Source organism: Heterodontus francisci, chromosome 3 (genome assembly GCF_036365525.1).
Source record: "Heterodontus francisci isolate sHetFra1 chromosome 3, sHetFra1.hap1, whole genome shotgun sequence".
Taxonomy (NCBI): domain Eukaryota; kingdom Metazoa; phylum Chordata; class Chondrichthyes; order Heterodontiformes; family Heterodontidae; genus Heterodontus; species Heterodontus francisci.
In genome coordinates, this window is record NC_090373.1 from 37,456,677 (window position 1) to 37,482,219 (window position 25,543).

Genomic DNA, 25,543 nt, shown 5'->3' on the forward strand with positions numbered 1-25,543 from the left:
GGTGCTTGTTTGAAAGTTCTGGTGATAAGGCATTCTGCCAAATGACTTTGGCAATCTGCTCGGGGAACCATCTGACCGGATCCACCATCTCCTTTTCCCGTAGGGCCTTGAGGACATTCCGTGCAGACCACTGCCTGATGGATTGGTGGTCAAAGGTGTTTTTCCGTAGAAACCTTTCCACGAAAGATAGGTGCTACGGCACGGACCAACTGGATGGCGTGTTCCGTGGCAATGTGACCAGACCCATCCTTCGCAACACCGGGGACAGATAGAATCTCAGCACATAGTGTCACTTGAAGTTTGCGTACTGGGGGTCTACGCACAGCTTGATGCAGCCGCACACGAAGGTGGTCATCAGGACGAGGGCGGCATTGGGTACATTTTTCCCGTCCTTATCAAAGGGTTTGAACATCATGTCCCTCTGGACCCGGTCCATTTTGGATCCCAATATGAAGTAGAAAATGGCGCTGGTGAATGCAACGGCGCAGGAGTGGGCATTGGGCCAGACCTGGGCCATGTACAATGTGAGCACCTCGCATCTGATGACCAGGTTCTTACCCACAATGGAGAGAGATCACTGCTCCCACATGCTCAGCTTATGGTGTATCCTGGCTACTTGCTCCTTCCAGGTTTTGGTGCACGCCCCGGCCCCTCCGAACCATATCCCCAACACTTTCAGGTAGTCTGACCTGACGGTGAAGGGGACAAAGGACCGGTCAGCCCAGTTCCCAAAGAACATGGCCTCGCTCTTGCCGTGGTTAACTTTGGCTCCTGAGGCCAGTTCGAACTGGTCTCAGATGCTCATCAGCCTGCGAACGGACAGCGGATTTGAGCAGAAGACGGCGACGTCATCCATGTATAGGGAGGTTTTAACCTGGGTGCCTCCACTGCCTGAGATTGTCACCCCTCTTGTGCTCGCATCCTTCCTAATAGACTCAGCAAAGGGTTCAATACAACAAACAAACAAACAAAGACAGGGGAGAGAGGACAGCCCTGTCTGACTCCAGATTGGATCGGGAAACTTTCTGATTCCCACCCATTGATTGAGACTGCACTACTGATGTTCGTGTAGAGCATTTTGATCCAATTGCAGATTCCCTCCCCAAACCCCATTTTGGAAAGCACGTCCATCACATAGGTGTGTGATATCCTGTCAAAAGCCTTCTCTTGGTCCAAGCTGATGAGGCAGGTGTCCACCCTTCTGTCCCATATATGGGCAATCGTATCCCTGAGCAGCGCGAGACTATCAGAGATCGTCCTGCTGGGTACAGTGCAGGTCTGGTCAGGGTGAATCACCAACTCCAGAGCAGACTTGACTCGCGTGGCTATGACTTTGGACAGAATCTTGTACTTTCCTCTGCTTCAAATAGATATCCACTTTTCTCTCGAGACACAATGGTCAACATGCCACATGCATTCCCTGTGGCAAAACATTTCATACTCATTCTGTTAAGAAATTTCTCCCATCCTATCTTTTCACCAAGGGATTTTAAATAAACAAACAAATTCACCAACTCCTTAGCCAGCGGAAATAGGTTTGCTGAAAAGTAAGTCATGCTGTCAAAGCTTTTTGTCTTGCATTCATTAGTAAGCCCCATCTAATCATGGAATCACATCTAACATGGGACATTGTTCTGAGTTTTGCAAGCACGGGCTGGTTGAGTACAGTCAGTACTCTGCCTATTGCAAACAGCCGAAGGGACGCGCTGTTTGATACAATCTACCAGGCGTTGGGATGTATGGCCTACATAACTGGCATCGCACCAGCACTGAAATTGAGATACCACTTTACTCATTTGTGTGGTAGGCAGAATATCTTTTTGGCTTGACAGCAGCATCCGGTTAGTGGAAAATACCACTTGTGTTGCTGCTGTATTGTAGCAGTGTGCTTTAATGTTTGATAAATTACCATGGAAAGGTAAAATGTCAGGTAGACTGGGCACTTTTCAGTTCTGAAAGTGGTGGCCTTAGTCCCATTCGTGAATGTGCGCGATACACAGCCTCATTAGCAATCTCGCAAATAGAGCCCAAGCCATTTGGTCACCGTGCAAGCTTGACGCTGAAATAGGGAGCATCAAAGCTATCCAGCAGGATAATGGCTACCCCAATCAGATTATTGCTCACTGTCTATCCACAAGGTGGCATCCAGAACTCCACTACATTTTAACTGTGGCACAACCAATACTTAGTATAAATTCATAACTTTGTTACTCTTGTACTCTATAACTCTAATCATAAAATTTAAAATGGTATTGGTGTTTTATGGTATTATCTATGTGGACTTGCTGTTCATCCACATGCTTCAGCATCTTTCCATTGTATACATAATCCCATCGCATCAACACGAGCAGAATTTCTCACCCACAGCTGTTACAAAAATTTCTAAATTCACTTGTAACAGGCCTTCAAAACACTCCCACAGGGATGCTGAGACCAAGTGGGCCCACATTAGAGACGCCATCTATGAGTCAGCTTTGACCACCTACGGCAAACGTGCGAAGAGGAATGCAGACTGGTTTCAATCTTATACTGAGGAGCTGGAACCTGTCATAGCCGCTAAGCTCATTACACTGTTGAACTACAAGAAAGCCCCCAGCGAGTTAACATCAGTAGCACTTAAAGCTGCCAGAAGCACTGCACGAAGAACAGCCAGGCGCTGCGCAAATGACTACTGGCAACACCTATGCAGTCATATTCAGCTGGCCTCTGACACAGGAAACATCAGAGGAATGTATGATGGCACTCAGAGAGCTTTTGGGCTAACCACCAGGAAGATCGCCCCCCTCAAATCTAAATCAGGGGACATAATCACTGACCAACGCAAACAAATGGACCGCTGGGTTGAGCACTACCTAGAACTGTACTCTAGGGAGAATGTCGTCACTGAGACTGCCCTCAATGCAGCCCAGCCTCTAGCAGTCATGGATGAACTGGACGTACAGCCAACAAAATCGGAACTCAGTGATGCCATTGATTCTCTAGCCAGTGGAAAAGCCCCTGGGAAGGACAGCATTACTGCTGAAATAATCAAGAGCGCCAAGCCTGCTATACTCTCAGCACTACATGAACTGCTATGCCTGTGCTGGGACAAGGGAGCAGTACTTCAGGACATGCGCGATGCCAATATCACCACCCTCTATAAAAACAAAGGTGACCGCGGTGACTGCAACAACTACCGTGAAATCTCCCTGCTCAGCATAGTGGGGAAAGTCTTTGCTCGAGTCGCTTTAAACAGGCTCCAGAAGGTGGCCGAGCGCGTCTACCCTGAGGCACAGTGTGGCTTTCGAGCAGAGAGATCGACCATTGACATGCTGTTCTCCCTTCGTCACATACAGGAGAAATGCCGCGAACAACAGATGCCCCTCTACATTGCTTTCATTGATCTCACCAAAGCCTTTGACCTCGTCAGCAGACATGGTCTCTTCAGACTACTAGAAAAGATGAGATGTCCACCAAAGCTACTAAGTATCATCACCTCATTCCATGACAATATGAAAGGCACAATTCAACATGGCGACACCTTTCCTATCCTGAGTGGCGTGAAACAGGGCTGTGTTCTCGCACCCACACTTTTTGGGATATTTTTCTCCCTGCTGCTCTCACATGCGTTCAAGTCTTCAGAAGAAGGAAATTTCCTCCACACAAGATCAGGGGGCAGGTTGTTCAACCTTGCCCATCTAAGAGCGCAGTCCAAAGTATGGAAAGTCCTCATCAGGGAACTCCTCTTGGCTGACGATGCTGCTTTCACATCTCACACTGAAGAGTGTCTGCAGAGTCTCATCGACAGGTTTGCAGCTGCCTGCAACGAATTTGGCCTAACCATCAGCCTCAAGAAAACGAACATCATGGGACAGGACGTCAGAAATGCTCCAACCATCAACATTGGCGACCACGCTCTGGAAGCGGTTCAAGAGTTCACCTACCTCGGCTCAACTATCACCAGTAACCTGTCCCTAGATGCAGAAATCAACAAGCGCATGGGAAAGGCTTCCACTGCTATGTCCAGACTGGCCAAGAGAGTGTGGGAAAATGGCGCACTGACACGGAACACAAAAGTCCGAGTGTATCAAGCTTGTGTCCGCAGTACCTTGCCCTATGGCAGCGAGGTCTGGACAACGTATGTCAGCCAAGAGCGACGTCTCAATTCATTCCATCTTCGCTGCCTCCGGAGAATCCTTGGCATCAGGTGGCAGGACCATATCTCCAACACAGAAGTCCTTGAGACGGTCAACATCCCCAGCTTATACACACTACTGAGTCAGCGGCGCTTGAGATGGCTTGGCCATGTGAGCCGCATGAAAGATGGCAGGATCCCCAAAGACACATTGTACAGCGAGCTCACCACTGGTATCAGACCCACCAGCTGTCCATGTCTCCGCTTTAAAGACGTCTGCAAACGCGACATGAAGTCCTGTGACATTGATCACAAGTTGTGGGAGTCAGTTGCCAGCGTTCGCCAGAGCTGGCGGGCAGCCATAAAGGCGGGGATAAAGTGTGGCGAGTCGAAGAGACTTAGCAGTTGGCAGGAAAAAAGACAGAAGCACAAGGGGAGAGCCAACTGTGTAACAGCCCCGACAAACAGATTTTTCTGCAGCACCTGTGGAAGAGCCTGTCACTCTAGAATTGGCCTTTATAGCCACTCCAGGCGCTGCACCACAAACCACTGACCACCTCCAGGGGCTTACCCATTGTCTCTCGAGATAAGGATGCCAAAGAAAGAAGGAAGAAAGAAGAAAGATTCCCTATTTTTTCCTCCCAAAATGTATCATCTCACACTTACCCATAGTTACCTCTGCCACCTGTCTGTCATTCTGCTAGCCTGTCTATATTGCCCTCAAATCTTTTGTAGTCTTCACCGCCATTTGTCAAAGCTCATACTTTATATTCGGGGAAAATGAGGTGCTCATGAACTGAATTTTTCAATCTCAGGACTACATCAGTTCTTCATGACTGAAGTTTGTTTGTTTAGCCTAGTTTTGGTATTGATCAGAATGTGTCAGCAATGTGCTGCAAGCTTGTTCATGCTGGTTGAGGACGAAAGCCTTTTCACTTTTTCAGTAAAAGTGTCAGTTAGTCCAATTGAAACTGCAAAGTCTAAAGACAAGTAGAGATGTTACTGGAAACAAAAGGTGACTGTGTAAGCCCGAGAGGAGTCGGATGTCTTTCCCCCAGCCTTATGAATCAAGATATATCACTGTAATACCAGTGCATCATTTTTGATCAAGCCCAAGAGCCATGCTCATCTGAATCCAATCCCTTCTTTGAACAGAAAGCATAAAGCCAGGAGAGAAAAAGGTACATCTATTTTTTAGGAATTAGAATTAGATGCTCTTTTTCCATCGGAAAATCTTCCAGCAAATAAGGTAGTCTTGAGGAGTCCTTTTACTAAGGCCAGGTTTAATACATATGGATAAAAGCAAAATACTGCAGATGCTGGAAATACTCAGCAGGTCTGGCAGCATATGTGGAGAGAGAAGCAGAGTTAACGTTTCAGGTCAGTGACCCTTCATCAGAACACATATGGAAATCATTGAATTTCAGCAAATGGACACTTCAGCCATGAGATTCAACACAGATTTAGAAAATGGTATCAACCAACCAAAATATGCCTGACCAGATACTAGGAGCACATAAACAGCACATGTAAGATCCGAGACCATGGCCTCGTAAAATGCAGATAAACAATTTTCTCCTGTGTGAATGAATGACATGCAACATTGTTTCTGAAAAAAAGGGTGAAAAGGAATTAAGTACCAAGCTGCAAACAAAGCGGACAAACAAACCTATTCGAGGTGACTGCTTGGTCAAATGTGGTGAGAAAACTAGTACAAAGTTTTGAATGTGGTGGTGATTCAAGGTGCCTTTTCTCCACAGGAAGATAAAGTTGAATGAAGGAGGGAGAATTTTATTTGCTTTGCTGGGGGAAAAAGGTTTGTCTGAGAGCCAGTTAAAATGGAGCTCTATTATAAGTAACACAGTCAGAATCTGAACTAGAGGTCACTGGCAAAGAGGAGAGACATTGACTAAAATCTGTATGTAGCAGTTACAGTAAATAAACTTGTGTATTGCAGAATCGCAAGATAAAAACAAAACTCTGCCCATTATACAAGCTTACAATTACTTTTCATACACAAGGTTAAAAGTTCAAGTAGATTTGAAAATGCCATTGTATTCTAATCTGGAGGCATTTTGCTCCATGATTAAATGTTATGTTCTTTTTGTATTCTGACATTTTCTGTGCACATTTTAAATGTGTGACACATTTGAATGCCTACACAATTCTAAATATAGACATTTTCTCTCTGGTTTGTACTGATGGACACACAGAGAAACCATCAAGGACGCAAAAGAAAAACACAGGAAGAAAGAATGAAGTAGAATAGGCTCCCCAGGGAGATGGTGAAAACAGGTTGCAAATTTGATAGATGTTTTCAGAAAATATTTTGAAATACAGATGAGTAATTTGAGATATCACATGGTAAGTGCAGCATGCTTGAGCAGAACAGGTGACATTAGAACTAAGCTCCCCACGGCTGCAGTTTTCCTTGCTTCATGTCAGAATCTATTGTAGATTAGCTGAGAGAGATCGATTGCTGTGATTAGTCAACAACTCCATTACTGCTGCATCATGGAATTGCCAAGATGGTAGAAGCAAACTAGATAGACTGTGATCTTTTTTGCCTCGCAATTCATAGGTTCTAATGATTTGGGACCACCATTTATGATTAGGTAACCTATGGATGCTTTTTGGATAATGTTAATCAGTTTCTTTTCTGCAAGTAACGAGAAACAACATAATGTCCACACTAAACTATCCATTATAAAAGTATCATGGTCCTCATATGGCCACAAAGAAAGATGCACAGTATATAAAGCTAATGCACGCATGGACTTCTTTCCCCTCCATAATTTTGCCCTTTCCCTCCTGGAGGCAATGACTCATGTTGAGTTTCAATTCCACCAGTATTGGCGGCTGACCATTCATCATTAGTCACTGTCGCACCTCAGTCTGATCCTATTCTTATCCTATGTCCACACAGTTGCTATTCCAAGGAAGATCACTACATAATGACCAGCAGCAGGGACTTTTTATTTATTTTTTTATTTAGAAATACAGCACTGAAACGGACCCTTCGGCCCACCGAGTCTGTGCCGACCATCAAACACCCATTTATATTAATCCTACATTAATCCCATATTCCTACAACATCCCCACCTGTCCCTATATTCCCCTACCACCTACCTATACTAGGGGCAATTTATAATGGCCAATTTACCAATCAACCTGCAAGTCTTTGGTGGTGGGAGGAAACCGGAGTACCCGGTGAAAACCCACGCCGACACAGGGAGAACTTGCAAACTCCACACAGGCAGTACCCAGAATTGAACCCGGGTCGCTGGAGCTGTGAGGCTGCAGTGCTAACCACTGCGCCACTGTGCCGCCCACTAATTTTTCTCCCCTCTATATTTGAGGGGTGCTGAGGACAATGCTAGTGTCCTCGCTGCTGTCTACATGAAACCATCTAATGTGGCATGGGTTGAAAAACAAACCTACAACCAAGCTGGGCTGAGTTTAACAACATGCTGGGCGGACAGTACTTTTATCCACAAGGTCAACCAAAATGTTACTTAAATATTTTAATGAGAGATCTCATTGTTGTATTCTTCAATGACAACTTACACTATACGAGACCAGAGATTACATTACCAAAAGCGGATAATCTAATCTAATATTTGCAGGATAGGTGATAAATTCCAAGTCGCGTGGTGTTGCGAGATAAACAGCTGCTATATGGACTAAAGATAGAACTCAAATTCACACCTGCTAGGCAACGCACCTTCAGTCACATGCATTCCCAATGACTCAGCTATTGCAAAAATATTGGCAGTATTTTAATAATGTTACCCAGAACTCCACAGAACCAGGGTTCCCAACTGTGAATAACTTCATTAATTACATCTCAAGGCATGGCACTCAAGGCCCAGATAAAATTTCCAATTCAAGCTTCAGGCTCCAACAAAAAAGGTTTCCCATGAAGGAAAATTTCTAGCAGGCATTAAATGATCAGTTTTGTAAGCAAGTTGTAATTTATAAACACATAAAAATATTATACAATGAGCTGAATGAAGAAAGAAAATGGTGGCTAAGTGTAAAATAAAGTGTGTGTAATAGCTGGTGTCAGATTGCCAGGTTTGAATTGTGATTCCTCAGGTGAAGCTTAAGTAAATGGAACTCCTTTTCGGCTGCCTTGCATTTAGTCATTGAGCGTGGTTAACTTCATATTTGGGTCATTTTTTTTTGTTCTATGGCATGCAACGCTTTTACCATAGTAAAGGCATGTTATTATAGACAATCATGAGACACAAAGCTATATCAATTTTTCCCAATCTGCCTAAGACAAACCGAAAAAGGATACTATTAGTTCAAAGCATGATTGGCATTTTTCATAAGCCACAAATTCAGGAGGCAGTTTAGTATTAAGTAGTATATAGCTAGTACAATATAGTTTCTTTCATACTGACATTCTTGGATGTTTGGCCCAACCAGTTTTTGCCAGGAAAGTTGTTTTGTGAATTAAGTCACCAACGATAGTTCCAAAAGATTTCTGAAATTTTACCATGGCTGTTTTAATGCACTTTCTTCTCCAATTCATTGGCCTGTAATTGTACATATGCCCTGCATGATGATGTTTTTCAGTAGAAGTTCATCCAGTAACAGCCACTCTAACTTGTAGCATCTTTAGAAATAGAACTGATTTGGCCCGATTCACCAAGGAAGATGCTGCCCAAGTCATAGTGAAAGAAGAGCTAGTTGAGACAATGAACAGGTTAAAATTTGATGAAGAGGAGATATTAGTTATGCTAGCTGTACTTAAAATTGATAAGTCACCAGGACCAGATTAGATGCATTCAATGATACCCAGGGAAGCAAGGAAAGAAATTGCAGATGCACTGGCCATACTCTTCCAATCCTCCTTAAATACTAGTGTGGTGCTAAAGGACCGGAGAATTGAAAATGTTACACTGTTGTTCCAGAAAGAGTGTAAGGATGAGCCCAACGAACTACAGGCCAATCAGTTTAACCTCAGTGGTGGGAAAGCTTTTAGAAATGATAATTTGGGACAATTTTAACTCTCTTGAACATGTGTGGATTAAAAATAAGAAAAGCCAGCATAGACCACAATTCGGTTAGGTTTACCTTAGCGATGGGCAGGGACAGGTATATACCGCAGGGCAAAAATTATAGATTAGATTAGATTAGATTAGAGATACAGCACTGAAACAGGCCCTTCGGCCCACCGAGTCTGTGCCGAACATCAACCACCCATTTTTATACTAATCCTACACTGATCCCATATTCCTACCAAACATCCCCACCTGTCCCTATATTTCCCTACCACCTACCCATACTAGTGACAATTTATAATGGCCAATTTACCTATCAACCTGCAAGTCTTTTGGCTTGTGGGAGGAAACCGGAGCACCCGGAGAAAACCCACGCAGACACAGGGAGAACTTGCAAACTCCACACAGGCAGTACCCGGAATCGAACCCGGGTCCCTGGAGCTGTGAGGCTGCGGTGCTAACCACTCCGCCACTGTGCCGGCACTGGGGGAAAGGAAATTATGATGCGATTAGGCAAGATTTAGGATGCGTAGGATGGGGAAGGAAACTGCAGGGGATGGGAACAATCGAAATGTGGAGCTTATTCAAGGAGCAGCTACTGTGTGTCCTTGATAAGTATGTACCTGTGAGGCAGGGAGGAAGTTGTCGAGCGAGGGAGCCGTGGTTTACGAAAGAAGTTGAAGCGCTTGTCAAGAGGAAGAAGGCAGCTTATGTTAGGATGAGACGTGAAGGCTCAGTTAGGGCGCTTGAGAGTTACAAGCTAGCCAGGAAGGATCTAAAGGGAGAGCTAAGAAGAGCAAGGAGAAGACACGAGAAGTCATTGGCGGATAGGATCAGGGAAAACCCTAAGGCTTTCTATAGGTATATCAGGAGTAAAAGAATGACTAGAGTTAGATTAGGGCCAATCAAGGATAGTAGTGGGAAGTTGTGTGTGGAATCAGAGGAGATAGGGGAAGTGTTAAATGAATATTTTGCGTCAGTATTTACAGTAGAGAAAGAAAATGTTGTCGAGGAGAATACTGAGATCCAGGCTACTAGGCTAGATGGGATTGAGGTTCACAAGGAGGAGGTGTTATCAATTTTGGAAAGTGTGAAAATAGATAAGTCCCCTGGGCCAGATGGGATTTATCCTAGGATTCTCTGGGAAGCTAGGGAGGAGATTGCAGAGCCTTTGTCCTTGATCTTTATGTCGTCATTGTCGACAGGAATAGTGCCGGAAGACTGGAGGATAGCAAATGTTGTCCCCTTGTTCAAGAAGGGGAGTAGAGACAGCCCTGGTAATTATAGACCTGTGAGCCTTACTGCGGTTGTGGGTAAAATGTTGGAAAAGGTTATAAGAGACAGGATTTATAATCATCTTGAAAAGAATAAGTTCATTAGCGATAGTCAGCACGGTTTTGTGACGGGTAGGTCGTGCCTCACAAACCTTATTGAGTTTTTCGAGAAGGTGACCAAACAGGTGGATGAGGGTAAAGCAGTGGATGTGGTGTATATGGATTTCAGTAAGGTGTTTGATAAGGTTCCCCATGGTAGGCTATTGCAGAAAATACAGAAGTATGGGGTTGAAGGTGATTTAGAGCTTTGGATCAGAAATTAGCTAGCTGAAAGAAGACAGAGGGTGGTGGTTGATGGCAAATGTTCATCCTGGAGTTTAGTTACTAGTGGTGTACCGCAAGGATCTGTTTTGGGGCCACTGCTGTTTGTCATTTTTATAAATGACCTGGAAGAGGGTGTAGAAGGGTGGGTTAGTAAATTTGCGGATGACACTAAGGTCGGTGGAGTTGTGGATAGTGCCGAAGGATGTTGTAGGGTACAGAGGGACATAGATAGGCTGCAGAGCTGGGCTGAGAGATGGCAAATGGAGTTTAATGCGGAAAAGTGCGAGGTGATTCACTTTGGAAGGAGTAACAGGAATGCAGAGTACTGGGCTAATGGGAAGATTCTTGGTAGTGTAGATGAACAGAGAGATCTTGGTGTCCAGGTGCATAAATCCCTGAAGGTTGCTACCCAGGTTAATAGGGCTGTTAAGAAGGCATATGGTGTGTTAGCTTTTATTAGTAGGGGGATCGAGTTTCGGAGCCACGAGGTCATGCTGCAGCTGTACAAAACTCTGGTGAGACCGCACCTGGAGTATTGCGTGCAGTTCTGGTCACCACATTATAGGAAGGATGTGGAAGCTATGGAAAGGGTGCAGAGGAGATTTACTAGGATGTTGCCTGGTATGGAGGGAAGGTCTTACGAGGAAAGGCTGAGGGACTTGAGGTTGTTTTCGGTGGAGAGAAGGAGGAGGAGAGGTGACTTAATAGAGACATATAAGATAATCAGAGGGTTGGATCGGGTGGATAGTGAGAGTCTTTTTCCACGGATGGTGATGGCAAACACGAGGGGACATAGCTTCAAGTTGAGGGGTTATAGATATAGGACAGATGTCAGAGCTAGTTTCTTTACTCAGAGAGTAGTAGGGGCGTGGAACGCCCTGCCTGCAACAGTAGTAGACTCGCCAACTTTAAGGGCATTTAAGTGGTCATTGGATAGACATATGGATGAAAATGGAATAGTGTAGGTCAGATGGTTTCACAGGTCGGCGCAACATCGAGGGCCGAAGGGCCTGTACTGCGCTGTAATGTTCTAATTCTAATTCATTTCAGGGAAATCATGTTTAACTAACTTGCTTGAAGCTTTTGATGAGGTAACAGAGAGAGTTGATGAAGGTTGTGTGGTAGATGTGTGTATTGTGGGACTTGCAAAAGGAATTTGATAACATGCCACATAAAGGCTTGTCGGCAAAGTTAAAGCCCATGGAATAAGGGACAGTAGCAGCACGGATAAGGAATTGGCTGAGTGACAGGAAAGAGAATAATGGTGAATGGTTGTTTTTCAGCCTGGAGGAAGGTACTCAGTGGGGTTCCCCAGGGGTCAGTATTAGGACTCCTGCTTTTCCAGATATATATTAATAACCTAGAATTGAGTGTACAGGGCACAATTTCAAAATTTACAGATGACAAAACTTGGAAGTATTTTGAACTGTGAGAGGAAATAGACAGGCTGGTGGAATGGGCAGAGAAGTGGCAGATGAAATTTAATGCAGAGAAGAGTAAAGTGATTCATTTTGGTAGGAAGAACAAGGAGAAGTTGTTGGAGGGTACAATTGGAGGGTACAATTCTAAAGGGGGTACAGGAGCAGAGGGACCTGGGGGTATATATGCACAGATCATTGAAGGTGGCAGGGCAGGTTGAGAAAGCGGTTAATAGGGCATACACGATCTTTGGCTTTACAAGCAAGGGCATCATGTACAAAAGCAGGAGAGTTACAATAAAGCTGTATAAAACATTGGTTGTGGCTCAACTGGAGTATTGTGTCTAGTTCTGAGCACCACACTTTACGAAGGAGGTGAAGGCATTAGAGAGGGGGCAGAAAAGATTTAGGAGAATAGTACCAAGGATGAGGAACTTCAGCTACATGGATAGAGTGGAAAAACTGGGGATCTTCTCCTTGGTGAAGAGGAGATTTGACACAAGTGTTCAAAATCATCAGGGGTCTGGACAGGGGTAGATAGGAAGAAACAGTTTCTGTTGACATAAGGTTTGAGAACAAGAGGACAATGACTTAAGGCAACTGGCAAAAAGAGCAATGGTGACATGAGGAATAACTTTTTTTTTACACAGTGAATGGGTAGGATCTGGAATGTACTACCAGTGAGTGTGGTGGAGGCAGATTCAATTGTGGATTTTAAAAAAGAGAATTGGACGATTATCTGAAGAGAAAAAAAATTGCAGGGCTACAGGGAAAAGGCAGGGGTGTGGGACTTAGGTGAGTTGCTCCTGCAGAGATTTGGCATGGGCATGATGGGCCAAATGGCCTCTTCCTGTGGTGTAACCATTTTATGATTCCCTGATTGTACAATGCAGTGTGAGGCCACTCATTTTCTTGCTCGAGTAAGAAAGTGGGGGCCTATAAATGACCAAGAGTTTTGCTCAGAGCTATTTCTAAAGGTGCCAGGCACTTTGATGACTCCTCAGCGGAGCTCATACATGAGAAATATCCATCCCTTTCACATATTTACACAAAACAGCTAATTTCACACAGATACATCTCAATCAGATCCACTTTAAAAGTTTAACTGACATATTATACAGATGTTGTATCTTACCACCAGAACAGCTACTGTGATATTTAAATCTCGCAATTGCTTCAACAACTTCAGAACCTAGAAGAGATCCAAAAATTGGTGCTTAAGAAGGAGTTCATGGGGTGTATTCTTACAGAGCTAATGCATAACATTTCATAGTATTTTGCTAATCGTTGGAAATACTGTGAAAATTTAGTCTTGAGGGAAACATTCCAAATTAATTGGACATTTCATTGTTACAAAATTGTTCAAACTGTCCAAAGTGCAACACAGAAGCATGGTTTCTGAAACTGAAAATATAACCTTTAAATATTTCTTTAACCAGAATAGCACATTTAATAAAAATTAATCTTAAGATTCAATAATTTTTAATTGGCTCCATACCATGTTAGGCAAATGACTCCCTGCTCTCTTGGAAGCATGGAATGGCTGAGTTTGCAATGAGCTCAGTGCCTATCTATAGGAATGCTAGATTGGCCTACTCCATTTACCATGTACTATAAATGAGCAACTTAAAAATGACAGCAGTTACACAGCCATCAAAAAATAGCATGACCTCGCTGGGGCTGGCCTCAATTCTAAACACCTGCAAAAGCAAGTTCATATCATGCGCTGTTGAAATCTGCGTAACCTCAAAGCTACTAGTTATGTTCACAGCAACAAAACATCAAGGACACAAGATAAATCAGGATACATTCCATTCACTAAAAAATTGTTATACATGTACTGTACTGAAGCATCCACAGCAGTCACTTTGGAATCTGCCTGCTGAAAATTCTAAAGCTATGCTTTCAATATTCTCACTTTTGAGTTGCTTCCTCATTACGTTCATTCTCATTCTCATGACTGTCAAAGCCTGACTGCAAAGGGCTGATCTTGTTAGAGGTTTATGGTCTGCAAATCTTTTGATAGTATAAATACATTCTTCTGCCAAGGTGTTCGGAGCATATAGTTTCATAGCAAGCTTGTGCAAGAAAATTGTGTTAGACGGTGGCACATTGTATTGCAGTAGCACAGAATGATAGGAAATACCATTCCAATCCAACACATTCTTAATAGAGGTCATACACTCAAGTAGATGCCAAGTAATTCACTAAAAAGTTGGTGGTGCAAATCTGTCACTTTCACACACCTGATAGCAAGATTAACAGTAGCACTAACACACAGTCATATGCCTGCCTTCATGGCTAAGGAACAGTGAGTAGAATAATAGGGAAAAATATGGAGAGGAAAAGGAAAGAGGAAAAATTTGTAAAGAGTGCGAACAGAAACAAGCCTAAAAACTACTGGCTAGCAAACTTCAATCCTAACACAACCACAATCATTGTCATAAAAGCTTCTCTCTCCACAGATGCTGCTAGACTTGCTGACTATTTCCAGCATTTCTTGTTTTTATTTTACAATCATTCTAATACTTGGTATACAAATGACAACTTCATAAATGCATTGATGTCCTCTAAATATACTGGAAACAAACAGGTGAACCACTCAGAGGTTTGCAAAAATTGTAACCATAAAGTAGGTAGATTGGATGAGGAGACATCATTTTTAAAGCAAATATTGAATTCCCAACTTAAATGTTTAGTAGAGGACTGTGACGTCTTGAGCTGTTACTTTATATATTCCTAAAATACATATTTAATATATTATCCTGCAATTTATGCAGTATTAAAAACACAGGGTAGATGAAAATACTCAGCACCTCTAAATTTTGTAAAATTGAGAAGCTTTTATGAATGATAATATTTCTGGATGCAAATGCTGGTATGTGTAGAATAAATGATGTACACTCCTTGCATTCTGGCCCCATCCAACTGATAAAGTACACAGATTATTGGGTCTGTGTCAAGAGTGTGGCTCAATGTCAAATTGCATCTACTCTATGTGGCATGTATACAACTTACAACAGCTTTACTTTTTTTGGCAGAAGTTATGCTCAGCTGTCAAAATTTTGTAGCTATGAATTACTAAACCAGAGCAGGAGGACAGGAAAAAAATTAGAGCTGAGCAGACTTTAGTGACATAATTCTTAAGACAACTTTTCCTACATTACAACAGAGACTACAGGTCAAAAGCACTTAATTGGGTGTAAGCTGCTTTGGAACATCTCTCCATTATTTTATCCCTTCTCCTCCACCCTTACAACCCTCTGAAATCTCTGCACTCCTAATTCTGGTCTCAAGCATCCTGATTTTAATGGAATGAATGGAGCTACATAATACAAGTCTGTCTTTTTTCTACTTGATTTGAAAATGTGCTCTTCCATGCTATTATATCTAAATTCAATCTAAGTCTGGTTGCAGAAGAGATAAAAGGATTTCATCTTTTCTCTTTGCACACACTGAAGGATCTGCTGTGAATTTCAAGCATTATTTATTTCTATGAGGTTTCCACCATTTGTAATTTTTTGAAATTTCTTCATATAAAAACCAAGTTTACCCCAAGCAATACCATACATAATAGATCAGAATCATACAAATGGTTATCCAACGCACAGAAAATTAGCGTAGAGTATTATTTTTTCATCCCACCTCACACCATTTCAACCTCAGCAGGAAAAAGTAAAACCCGCTTCATACAAAATTGCTCTAAAATACATACCACAACAGGTGCATTATCACAGGACACCACTAGTCTGGTTAGATTAGGTTTCTCTTTCCTCAACACAATTGTTGGCTTTCTGTCCCTCTCCAGCACAATACAAATAAAGCTTCTATACAATGGGTAATCCAGCCAAGAACAGGTAAAGCATAAACAAAGATAAGCATTTTAAACATCAAAGCACCAGCAATCCTAGCTGTAGATGAACGATTTAGGATCCAGCAAAACCATCCTTTTGATGAAGGTAGATGAGGTGCATTTCATGGTCTGTCCCCCTACTCCTCTGGCACTTTTTCCTTTTAAGCATTGCACCTTGTTCCAACCTTCTCAACGCATTTTAAAATCCTTGTCCTCTACCTAACACCCACCTAAGTACCATTAAAAAAATTCTCAGAGATATCTTCACTGCTATCCTCCCTCAGCCTCTGCACTGACCGACTTCTCATCCAAGGTGATTTCAGCCTCCATCTCAATTCATCATGTTCTCTCTCCCGAGTTCACTGTCCTATCCTCCTTGACCTTGCCACCTCACATAGTCTCGGTACTCCCACTGAATCGCAGATAAGGCCATCTCTGTTCCCTTCCTTGCATCGCTCTTCACCTACATGCACCTTGCTCCACTCAATCCTACTTCCTTTTGTATCTGCCTTAGGGGGAAAAAAACTGTTTCCCCCCTCCCCACATTTTACTAACAAATGTATTTTCAAAATCCCAACTTTCAAGCCTTTGGCCCTCTATTCACCACAACATTTCTGCAGCTATCGATCTGCTCAACTGCACCCTCAGCTCCACCTTTGACACCCTAATCCCCATTAAAACCATTACACTCTCTCATTCTCACAATTTCACTTGGTAGGGCCCCCATCTACACTCCCTTAAGTCCAAGAGAGAGAGACAGAGAGACACACACAGAGAGAGACACACACACATACAGACAGAGACACACACACACACAGAGACACAGAGAGAGAGAGACACACACACAGAGAGACACACACACAGAGAGGCACAGAGAGGTGAACGGATATGGCGAACAACTGATTTAGCCATTCACTGCCAGATGGGACTGGGCCACAAAGTACCAACGGGTCCTGTCAAAACTGTTCGCAGTTCCAGGAATTAAAAGATCTCCTGACTCCTGCGCCCTCACCTCTAACAAGTACGAGGAGTTCACGATCTTCTTTGTCACTGGCATTGAGAGCATCCAATCAGTTGCCTTGGTCGTATCCCTCAATTCCCCTAGCCCACCAGGTTAAACTTACATCATGGTTCCCCAACAGCTGCCCTAGCACAGAAATTGAAGCTTTCTCTCCCATCTCCCCTCATGCTCTCTCTGAGCACATCCTGTCCATGAGACCCATGACCTGCTCCCTCCACCAAGTCCCACTAAACTTCTGACCACCCAACGTCCCTTCCTGGTTCTCACATCAGCTGACTTCGTTAACGGTCTCTCTCTTCGGGTACTGTATCCCTTTCCTTGACCTCTGTCCTTGCAAACTACCGCCCCATCTCAAACCTCCCTTTCCTCTCCAAAGTCCTTGAATGTGCTATTGCCTCCCAAATCCATGCCCATCTTTCCCAGAACTCCATGTTTGGATCCTTCCAATCAGGTTTCCACTTCTGCCACACGAACAAAACAGCAAAGTCACAAATGACATTCAATGTGATTGTCACTGTGGTGAACTAGCCCTCCTTGTCCATCTCAGCCTGTCTGTAGCCTTTGACACAGTTAACCACATCATCCTCCTCCAATGCCTCTCCATTGTCATCCAGTTAGGTGGGACTGGTCTCACCTGGTTCGACACAATCACCAATAGCTTCCCTTCCTACACCGTCACTGTTACTCCCCTGCCCCCCAGGGATCCATCCTTGTCCCCCTCCTATTTCTCATCTACATGCTGCCCTTGGCAATATCACCCTTTGTGTGAAGAAATGCTTCCTGACATCACTCCTGAACTTAACTCTTAAATTTAAAGTTATGCCCCTTTATTCTGAATTCTCCCAAGAGAAAATAATTTCTGTATCTACGCTATGAAATTCTTTACTCAAACACCTGAATTTTAAAATTCTATTCCTCATTTTCAAATCCCTCCACTATTTCATCTCTTCCCAACTCTAATCTTCTCCACCCCCAAAACCCTCTGAAATCTCCACCCTCTCATTCTGGTCTTGAGCATCCCTGATTTGCCACTGAGGGTGGCAAGGACACAGAATGTACTCTGGGTGGGGGACTTGAATGTCCATCACCAAGAGTGGCTCAGTCGCACGACTACTGACTGAGCTGGCAGAGTCCTAAAGGACATAGCTGCTAGACTGGATCTGCAGCAGATGGTGAGGAAACCAACAAGAGTGAAAAACCTACTTCAACCTCGCCCTCAGCAATCTGCCCGTCACAGATGCATTTTTTTTTTATTCGTTCTGGGATGTGGGCGTCACTGGCTAGGTCAGCATTTATTGCCCATCCCTAATTGCCCTCGAACTGAGTGGCCATTTCAAAGGGCATTTTAAGAGTTAAGCACATTGCTGTGGATCTGGAGTCACATGTAGGCCAGACCAGGTAAGGCAGCAGATTTCCTTCCCTAAAGGATATTAGTGAGTGAACCAGATGGGTTTTTACACCGGTCGACAATGGTTTCATGGTCACACTAGACTAGCTTTTTAATTCCAGATTTATTAATTGACTTCAAATTTCACCATCTGCCGTGGTGGGATTCAAACTCGTCCCCAGAGCATTAACCTGGGCCTCTGGGGTACCTGTCCAGTGACATTACCACAACACCACCGCCTCCTCCATGACAGTATTGATAGGAATGACCACTGCACAATCATTATGGACATCAACTCTGGTCTTCACATTGAGGATACCCTCCATCGTGTTGTGTGCCACCACCACCGTGCTAAATGGGATAAGATTTCAAACAGATCCAGCAATGCAAAACTGGGCATCCATGAGGTGCTGTGGGCCATCAGCAGCAACAGCAGAACTGTACTCAACAATCTGTAACCTCATGGCCCACTCTACCACTACCATCAAGCCAGGGGATCAACCCTGGTTCAAAGAAGAGTGCAGGAGGGCATGCCAGCAGCAGCATTAGGCGTACCTCAAAATGAGGTGTCAACCTGGTGAAGCTACAACCCAGGACTACTTGCGTGCCAAACAGCTCTGTCTACTGCATGCTGCGTGCGCTAAGTGATCCCTCAACCAAATAATAGGATCTAATCTCTGCAGTCCTGCCACATCCAGTGGTGAATGGCGGACAACAACTAAACAACTAACTGGAGGAGGTGGCGGCTCCACAAATAGCCCCATCCTCAATGCAAATCACTGCAAAAGATAAAGCTAAAGCACTTGCAACAATCTTCAGCCAGAAGTGCCAAGTGGATGATCCATCTCGGCCTCCTCCTGAGGTCCCCAGCATTACAGATGCCACTATTCAGCCAATTTGATTCACTCTGCATGATATCAATAAATGACTTAAGGCACTGGATACTGAAAAGGCAATGGGCCCTGACAACATTCCGGCAATGGTACTGAAGACATGTGCTCCAAATTTGACAAGCAAGATTTGCCCCTAGACAAGCAAGCTAATCCAAGGCAGCTACAACACTGGCATCTACCCAGCAACGTGGAAAATTGCCCAGGTACGTCCTGTACACGAAAAGCAGGGCAAATCCAACCCGGCCAATTACCGCCCCATCAACAAAGTGTCGGAAGGTGTCATCAACAGTGCCATCAAGTGGCACCTGCTTAGCAATAACCTACTCAATGCTGCTCAGTTTGGGTTCTGCCAGGGCCACTCAGCTCCTGACCTCATTACAGGCTGGGTTCAAATGTGGACAAAAGAGCTGAACTCAAGGAGGCGAGTGTGACTGCCCTCGACATCAAGGCAGCATTTGACCAAGTATATCATCAAGGAGCCCTAGCACAAGTGGAGTCAATGGAAATCAGGGGGAAAAGTCTCTGCTGGTTGGAGTCATACCTAGCGCAGAGGAAGATGGTTGTGGGAAGCCAATCATCTCAGCTCCAGGACATCACTGCAGGAGTTCCTCAGGGTAGTGTCCTAGGCCCAACCATCTTCAGCTGCTTCAAAAATGACCTTCCTTCAATCATAAGGTCAGAAATGGGGATGTTTGTTGATGATTGCACAATGTTCAGCACCATTTGCGACTCCTCAGATACTGAAGCAGTCCATGTAGAGATGCAGCAAGACCTGGACAATATTCAGGCTTGGGCTGATAAGTGGCAAGTAACATTCGCACCACACAAGTGCCAGGCAATGACCATCTCCAACAAGGGAGAATCTAACCAGCTCCGCTTGACATTCAATGGCATTACGAATCCCCCACTATCAACACACTGGCCAGAAACTGAAATGGAGTAGCTAAGTAAATATCATGACTACAAGAGGTCAAGGCTTGGAATCCTGCGGCGAGTAACTCACCTCCTGATTCCCCAAAGCTTGTCCACCATCTACAAGGCACAAGTCAGGAGTGTGATGGAATACTCTCCACTTGCCTGGATGGGTGCAGCTCCAACAACACTCAAGAAGCTCAATGCCATCCAGGTCACTTGATTGGCACACCATCCACCACCTTCAACATTCACTCCCTCCACCACCGACGCACAGTGGCAGCAGTGTGTACCATCTACAAGATGCACTGCAGCAACGCACCAAGGTTCCTTAGACAGCACCTACCAACCGAAGGACAAGGGCAGCAAATGCATGGGAACACCACCACCTGCAAGTTCCCCTCCAAATCACACACCATCCCGACTTGGAACTATATCGCCGTTCCTTCACTGTCGCTGGGTCAAAATCCTGGAACTCCTTTCCGAGCAGCACTGTGGGTGTACCTACCCCACATGGACTGCAGCGGTTCATGAAGGCAGTTCACCACCACCTTCTCAAGGGCAATTAGGGATGGGCAATAAATGCTGGCCAAGCCAACGATACCCACATCCCATGAACGAAGAAAAGAAAAAAAAAAATTCACTCCCACCATTAACAGTCATGCCTTTAGCTGCCTGAGTGCTAAGCTCTGGAATTTCCTCTCAACATCTCAGTCTCTCGACCTCACTTTCCTCATTTAAGACACTCCTTTCTATCTTTCTTGGATCCCAAGTGGATGACCTCACACTTTCCCCATATTGAACTCCATCTGCCACAGTCTTACTCACTTGCTTAATCTATCAGTGACCCTAGCTACACTGTTTATTATGCCATCCAATGTGGTGCTGTCAGCAAACTTACATATATGGCTCTCTATTCCTTATGCAAAGTCATTTCTAATGATAGTGAAAAGCTGCAGCCCCAGTACAGGTCTGTGGGGGACGTTGCTAGTCAAATCCTTTCAGAGTACATCCTCATTATCCTTACTCTACGTCTTCTACCTCCTAATTAATTCCCCATCCAAGCCAATAGGTTGCCTCCAAGTCCATGCACTCTCATGTTAGCAGTTTCTGAAATGAATCCTTGTCAAATGTCTTCTGCAAGTCCACATATGTAACATTCTTGGACACTTCACTATCTGCCACATTAGTTCCCTCTTCAAAAATTAATAGGTACGGCCCTACCAAATTCATGGTCAAATTTCATGGTCACAGCATTTTAAGAATCGTGAATTTCACATATTTAAAAACAAATTTCACAGCGTCACAACAACCCATGAAGATGATCTATTTAAAACAAAAAAAAAGACCAAGGGAGGTTTTTGGTTTCAAGTAGCATTTATTGTCTACTCAAAAACTGCTGACTATCAGCAGGTCACCTTCTTTACTCACTGAAATCAGTGGTTGAATGTGAGCATGGAGACTCATGCCTTAATCTGAGACTTCACCCCCTCACAATGTGTAGCTAAAACCTTTGGTAGGTAGTTCTATCGTAGTTTATTTGCACATTACCTTGAATGAATACCCACAGCTTTGGGTGATTTGGTTTTTCCGATGATATGTTGGCACTTGAAAGAACATCCTCAAGTCCCATTGTAACCAACTGACTATTTTCTGAGCTCTGTTGACTTCTTAAAAAGAGAAGAAATTGTTGCTTTTTTTTTTAAATGCGTTCATTTTCCAGCAGTGTTGTGTCAGATGCTCTCTTTCTGCTGCGATGGCTTTCGGCTCTAAGCGGTGCTGAACTGTTGCCCGCCAAGCGTGATCCAAAGAAACGTTGCAGCTTGTACAAAGCAGTATTCCACCATAGGCATGCAGAATTTGCCTTCCTAATTCTTTCACTTAATGTGCTGCAGTAAGGTGTGGCCTGTTTTGATTTGCTCATTCTGGCATTCTCACTTATCTGCGAATACTTGAGACCACTTCTCTCAAAAATGCGCTCGAAGCCCTCCCTCATCTACCAATCAGCGAGTTGAGCCTTCTGTCGCTGAATAAAATGCACAAAGCTCACAAAATTCATTTCACAGATGTCACCAAGGACCCAAAATTTTACGGTCCATGTTGCATTTTTCACGGCCGTGAACTTGGTAGGACCCTACTAACAGGTGTACATTTTCCTAGTTTATCTCTAGTTACGAGATTTCCATTTTTGTGTTGAAACTTGAGAATCTGTATCTTTAATAACTGAAAAGGATTTCAGTGGACATTGAAACATCAAGATACCTGAAGTTTACAGATGCTTTTAAACAAAAAACGAAGGTCAACAAGAGATTCCTGGTTTTGACCATTAAACAAATACTGGAAACCAGGCAATTTCAAGGAAATCAGCAGGGGAAAATTTATGATTGCATGTGACTTGCTTGGATAATTTTAGTTTCATTTTGAAATTTAAAAGCCAGTAGGTTTGGACTAAAGCATAAAGTTATACAGCACAGAAACAGGCCTTTCAGCCCATCGTGTCCGTGCCAGCCATCAAGCACCTATCTATTATAATCCCATTTTCCAGCACTTGGCCCATAGCCTTGTATGCTACGGCATTTCAAGTGCTCATCCAAATACTTCTTAAATTTTGTGAGGGTTCCTGCCTCTACCACCCCTTCAGGCAGTGTGTTCCAGATTCCAACCACCCTCTGGGTGAAAATGTTTTTCCTCAAATCCCCTCTAAACCTCCTGCCCCTTACCTTAAATCTATGCTCCCTGGTTATTAACACCTCCACTAAGGGAAAAAGTTGCTTCCTATCTACCCTATCTATGCCCCTTATAATTTTGTATACCTCAATCAGGTCCCTCCTCAGCCTTCTCTGCTCCAAGGAAAACAACCTTAGCCTATCCAGTCTATCTTTATAGCTGAAATGCTGCAGCCCAGACAACATCCTGGTGAATCTCTTCTGCAATTGGAATTTGAGATGGACCTGCCAGATCAGAAGAACCAGATAAGTATTGCCTCTCTGTAAAAGAATCCTTGTCTTGAAAAGCAAAAGCTTGTATCAAGTGGTACTGTTGCCCCCTGAATTTTCCCAGAAACCTTGCATCTTTAAAAAGGACATGTGTATCGAATGTGAGAACTCACAGCTGATGGAAGACCTATGTGAAGCCTTCTACAGTTGAATTTCTTTGAACGCCTAGCCAACCAGACTGCTCATCAACCTCGCCAGGAAAAATTCCTAGTGGCAGCCAACTATTTGACTTTGGGGCACCTCGCCAAACCAAAGAACCTCCTTCCAGATCATTGCAGTCGAAGTTTTTTTTATTATTCCCTTTATTCCTATGAAATAGCTGTAAGCAAAAACCCTTTTTTCCTGGTTAACTGGTTTTTCGATGTCTGTGCGTGAGGGCTAGGGAAAAAATAAGGAGGTTTAATATCTCAATTCATATATATTTATTTTATTAATGGTTAGGATTAGTTTATAATAAATGGATAATTTTTTTGTTATTAAAGAAACCTGGTTCCTGTGCTTTATTCAGGTGACAAATAGCGAAATAGCCAATTCGATACTCCAAGTGGGAAAATTTATCAATATTCTGTGACTTGTGGAGAAGTGGGATTGAATTAACAGTGCACTCCTCCCGCCTCTGTCGTAACACTCTCCTACCCTTCAACAGTGGAATAACAATGGCAATTTTCCAATTCAACAGGACCATCCCTGATCAAGAGATTTCCTCACCTTTTAATACCCTGGGGTGGAAGCGTGGGGATTTATCTTTAATCTCATTATTTTCTTCATCCTTTTTTTCCCCCTACATTGCAACAGTGACTATACTTCAAAAAAAAAGCACTTCATTGGCTGTAAAGTGCTTTAGGTCGTCCTGTAGTCGTGAAAGGTACTTTATAAATTCAAGTGTTTATTTTACTTTTACTGGATCTAGCAAGTTCCTGCAAGATTTAATTTTAGTTTTCCTCGTATCTCTGGCATTTTATCCTCATCCTTTACTGTGAAAACTAATATCAAATAGATATTTAATACGTCTGCCATTTCTTGATTTAATCTGTGTCTGCCATTAAAGGGCCCAGATTACTCGGTCACCTCTCTTTCAGTTAATATATTGGTAAAAACTTTAAGTGTTGGCCTGGATCTCATGTGAAGGAATATAGGTACAATAGGCTTGATTAAGTAGAATTTGGAAATAGTTAGTGTATTATGACTTTAGAGTTAAAGATTGAATAAATGGTTAGTTTTCAGAGCTCACTGAGGTTCCCCTTTAAGATGGTGAAGTTAAATATTTCAAAGTTTCTGTTAAAATAGAATCGCTGTTACCAGGGCCTTGGGAGATAAACATACACATTGAAATATACTGTGTGACCTCAGTAAGAGGTAGCAATAAAACTTAACTGGTTTATGAGGTTGTTGTTCAGACAGGTCGGCTCCGGACGTTGCAGTGGGTACCATGGACAGGGTAATTAACAATAAATGGAATGTATTCATAAGAACAAGAGAGGTCAGGTAAACACAATTAGAAACATTTTGACAAGATAAAAGCTCCCAAACTGCAAATTCCAGTAAAACATTAAATTAAATTATAGATTTTAAAAGGGAACACAGAAAGGTCACACCTAATGCAAAAGTCATATGACACCTTAGAATTAGTATAAAAATATAAGGTTATGAAGCAGACATTTAGAAGTGCTGTATCCTCAACAATGCTTCTCAACTATGGGGCATTTAAGGTACAAGTTTACTTGAAATTTTGATGGATATTCTAAGATAATTTTGCTGTAACATTAGCAAGGTTAAACTTTTGGATTTTATGTTAGAAACAAGAATATGTGTTACATCTCTCAGTAATATTTGATATTGTGATATACTTATCCACTTAAATTTATTGCATGTTAAATTCTTAAATATACAAAAATATTAATAAATCGTCTCATGTAGTATTCTGTATACAACTACAAGAACCCCCTCTCTGTGTCTCTTTAAATTGAGAGATACGTATTGAAAAGAGTTTCCCAGACCCTTATAAAATCTGGGATATTTATGCATAATTTAGCCATAAAAATATTAAAAGTTGGCTATCTGAAAGATAGTAAAATTCTCTGTTGGCTTGCTTTCTTTGAGGGAAAGAAAGTGCAATTCTTTGGACCCAAATAAGTGTCTGAGAATTTGTCTGGTTTGAATCTGATTAAAAGGAAATTCGTGGGGATATGCTCCTGATTTGGTTTAGTCCCTACAAGAGATTAAAGTCATAAATCACTTCACTCCCTCACAAGCTTTTTTTGTATTCCTTTTTGCATCTCTTACTACTTACTTAGTATTTATTTGCTATTCTTTATATCTCTCCCATGATATAAATGTAT

At 43.1% G+C, this 25,543-nt stretch overlaps 1 protein-coding gene across 1 annotated transcript in view; it reads right to left on the bottom strand.

Moving 5' to 3' along the window:
* eloal (elongin A, like) overlaps nt 1-25,543 on the bottom strand; it is a 122,508-nt gene that overhangs the window by 93,394 nt on the left and 3,571 nt on the right. Inside the window, exon 2 of the mRNA XM_068028469.1 lies at nt 13,278-13,334. Coding sequence (XP_067884570.1) covers nt 13,278-13,334 — 57 coding nt within the window. The remainder of the gene's footprint in view (nt 1-13,277; nt 13,335-25,543) is intronic.